At 40.8% G+C, this 3,446-nt stretch overlaps 1 protein-coding gene across 1 annotated transcript; it reads right to left on the minus strand.

Moving 5' to 3' along the window:
- Positions 1 to 1,454: 1,454 nt before the first annotated feature.
- On the minus strand, positions 1,455 to 3,439 carry LOC122393084. Its single transcript, XM_043388710.1, has 3 exons — positions 3,179 to 3,439; positions 2,494 to 2,730; positions 1,455 to 2,160 (listed from the first exon to the last, which is right to left on the minus strand). Exons 1-3 carry the CDS (start codon positions 3,236 to 3,238, stop codon positions 1,951 to 1,953), a joined length of 507 nt encoding a protein of 168 aa, XP_043244645.1. The 5' UTR covers positions 3,239 to 3,439; the 3' UTR covers positions 1,455 to 1,950.
- Positions 3,440 to 3,446: the final 7 nt, after the last annotated feature.

Genomic DNA, 3,446 nt, shown 5'->3' on the forward strand with positions numbered 1-3,446 from the left:
GATAACCATCACCAGTGTTTGGTTGAGAATGTGCTCTTTCTGCTTCAAGCGGCCAAATAAGGAGTCAAAATCTAACTTCTACAAATATGAAGGTAAATTATTTATAAATGAATTTCACCGCAAAGCTGGTTAAATCGTAGTTTTAAAATGTATTTACATTTTACATATCTTCTGTCTTCTTCTGCAGCCATATCGTTATTTGAAGTAGGTCGTATCAAATTGTCCTCATGATCGCCACACGGCTTAATTTTGACCGCCTTAGCTCCTTCAGCTTAATCAAAATGTCACTCCCAGCGGATGATGTCATCAGCTGGCTCTAAGATCAAAGCCTCGATAAGATACGACAGATCTGTAACGGTATTTACCAGTACTCGTGTGCATTATCACGCTGACGATGGGCGAATATGATGGAATATGATTCCGTCTTTAGCAGTATATCAGACACGATGCGGCTCTTCCGTCAGATGCGAGCAGTCTTATAAAGTAAGTTCATATGTTCATTATTTGATAAACTCCTAATGGAGCCCCGATTGATTTCTGTCAATAACCATACAGTTGCGATCTACAAACAGTGATCACACTGAATCTCTAAGACAGAACTATTGCAACTTGCAGCAAAAGCTACTTAAGAAGACGAAATCTTATTTGATCTCGGTCTAAATCATGTCGGAATCCGTAAGCTCAATTAATTTCTTGACGATAAAATCATGGTCGCCTCTCATCTCTAAGCATCACGCGATAACATGGATAAGTTGGATGATAAATATATGATCACAATGAATTTCGGATCAATGAGCATTGAATGAAATCCCAGATCAATTTCTTATCGAAATGCACTTATCAAAAGGTTTTTTTAAAGCTCGAATTTACCTAAATGTCTGATGGACATATGTTGTTACGAGACGTTCTTTGTCCATCACAAGATTCTCGAGTTTATGCCCACTTAGCGTTATCATGTTCATTTGAGATTCAGCGTTTTTAATCTCCTGAAGAAGTACAATATGTTAACTTCTTTTTTAATCCCCTGCCCGGTTGCCGGAATATATCATGCTAAATCCCAGGTAAAAAAGTATGGACTCTGTCAGTCTGAATCCCTTCAGCACTGAAAAGGAACCGAAGGTTTGTTGTCAATAGTTAAAACACTATTCTTAAGAATTGTGTTTTTCTATTGAAAAACAAATCTGAGTTCCCTGACAATTTGGCAAAAGCTGCCTGAGATCAGTACAACTTATGGGGACGGGCGCATCTTACACCCGAACGTTGACAGATGGAAATAAATATTCAGATAGGGGAGATAGATACAAAGCGAATCCTGTCTAGTTCTACCCAAGATTGTGTAGTTTGCTCACGATACACTGATAGACGCACTCAGTGAAGGGTGGAGCTCAAGATAACAACCGGAACCAATAATACATATATCACTGACCAAGTAGCTGTGGTTGTAGACAAGGTTTGATGGATGACGTCGGTATTTGCTTAGAGTGTATAGAGCTCTGTCGTCCGATACAAGTGACTAGCGAAACTGGCAGCAGATTGTAGCTAGAGGTAATATCCGATACAGCCTGACATAGAGGTGGAAGTTGAAGTTACGCCTGGGTAGCTTCTAGTTAAAATATTTGCAGTAATACTTAGAGTTTTCAGTTGTTAGCATAATTCATCGAGATAGTCTACACTTAAATACACAGTGTTCTTAAATGAGACTGAGAGCCAAGTTTCCTAATAAAATATACGCTTGCTAATTAAAGTTAAATCTGACACTGCACGCTATTTATGACTAGCCTGCACATGAAAAACTAACACATTATGAAGCGGTTTATTTTTCAGTTCCTATCTCAGCAGTTTTCACAAAGGCAATGAAACGTCAAGACGCATTTTAAACACTCCTAAATAGCAAAACAGACACTGCTCTTTAGCGGCAAAATATCACATGCTTTCGTCTCTCCTATGGTGTCAATCGGTGGGGTTGTCTTTAATGCGAATATGTATAAATATGGCGTCGACAATTTGAAGCACGGCGACGCCCACGCAGCAGCATCCTTCGGTGATGAGTTTGGCCGTGTCGTCCTCTCCTCCGGCGGTGCTGTCGCCACTGCTGCTCACGAACAGCTTCATAGCCAGGGCCAGGAACAACGCGCTGCCAATGACGGACATCCCCAGCTCCTGGAAAATCAAACTCGAGTTTAACAAGGGGACATCTCCCGACTATGAACTCTAGCCTAGAGTGACACTGACAACCAGTCTCGAAGATCAATCTTAAGTGCCTTTGGGAAAGGGAAGTGACATGTAAACATTTTGCTACTTGTTTGTGATTTTTGTTTATTAGGAGGGGGGGGGGGGGTCGATATTTGCATTTTGTTGTCACGTACAACGATGTGATCATGAAGCTCTCCAAAAATGATAAAGTTAACAAAAGCTACCCAAACTAGCACATGCCCTGGGTATGTAAATCTCCTTCGATTTGAAAACTTGGACTATTCCCATCAAAAAACGTACGAATTTGGAGAACTGAGTCTTGGTATCGCCGAGGAGGTAGCAAATAACCAGCACGCAGCAATTGAGCAGGTAGCACATGCAGATGCCGGCACCGAAAAAGTACGAGTGCTTGTCTTCAATGCAGTGAACAGCTTGATCTTCAATGGTTGAATCATTTATGTAGGCATTCACGGCACCGCCAAAGCCGGGATGGGAGTGGCCGCCTTGAGCGACGCCGATGGTGATGAAAAGAAGCACCTGAGAAAGAGAGAGCGAGAGAGAGAGAGAGAGAGAGAGAGAGAGAGAGAGAGAGAGAGAGAGAGAGAGAGAGAGGGAGATAGAAAATTGTAACAAGTATGAATTTAAGGACAAAAACACTAAATGAGAGCTGGAGAACATCTTTCCAGTCATCCATCATTTTTCTAGCTTTCTGATGTTTGTCACTCTTGTATCTCATCCAACGTATCATTTTCCATTGAAAATGCTTTCAATAACAATTTAATATCTCGATTTTAGTTGACACTGTATGATAACGTGTTTATGTTTTCTTTTACACATAAGACTAATTAAACAAAAACAAACAGCTGGCCTTTTGCCATAGCAACACAATGAACATTAAGACAAATTCAGTGAGTCTATAATGAGAAAGGGTAAATTCGAGATGGCAGCCGGCTTGGATGTTGACTCATGACTGGACTCTACTCACTACTTGTCCGATCTTGACCATGGTCGGTATCCGCAATAAGTTTTCTTTCGCGAATCCCATTTTGTCATTTGATTCCGATTACCTCACTGAGCCAGTTTTAAGTTCAAAATATGTTGTTCGAAAGTACGTGTTGGAAAACGGGACGGTTCCAACTTGGTAGAGTCGCGCAATATCTTGCCCAGTTTCACTTCTAGTGTCAATATATTCAAGTAAATGCGTCTTGTAATTGCTGAATAATCCGGAAAGTTTTCAGCTATTCATGCGGGTA

Source organism: Amphibalanus amphitrite, unplaced genomic scaffold (assembly GCF_019059575.1).
Source record: "Amphibalanus amphitrite isolate SeventyFive unplaced genomic scaffold, NRLGWU_Aamphi_draft 000515F_arrow, whole genome shotgun sequence".
Classification (NCBI taxonomy): domain Eukaryota; kingdom Metazoa; phylum Arthropoda; class Thecostraca; order Balanomorpha; family Balanidae; genus Amphibalanus; species Amphibalanus amphitrite.

What these genes read in the sequence shown, in the direction of transcription:
- LOC122393084 (XM_043388710.1), bottom strand. Translation starts at nt 3,238, where the DNA reads ATGGGATTCGCGAAAGAAAACTTATTGCGGATACCGACCATGGTCAAG. An exon ending in TGGTCAAGATCGGACAAGTA is followed by an intron (nt 2,731 to 3,178) that starts GTGAGTAGAGTC and finishes TCTCTTTCTCAG; the next exon opens with GTGCTTCTTTTCATCACCAT. An exon ending in AGACTCAGTTCTCCAAATTC is followed by an intron (nt 2,161 to 2,493) that starts GTACGTTTTTTG and finishes TTGATTTTCCAG; the next exon opens with GAGCTGGGGATGTCCGTCAT.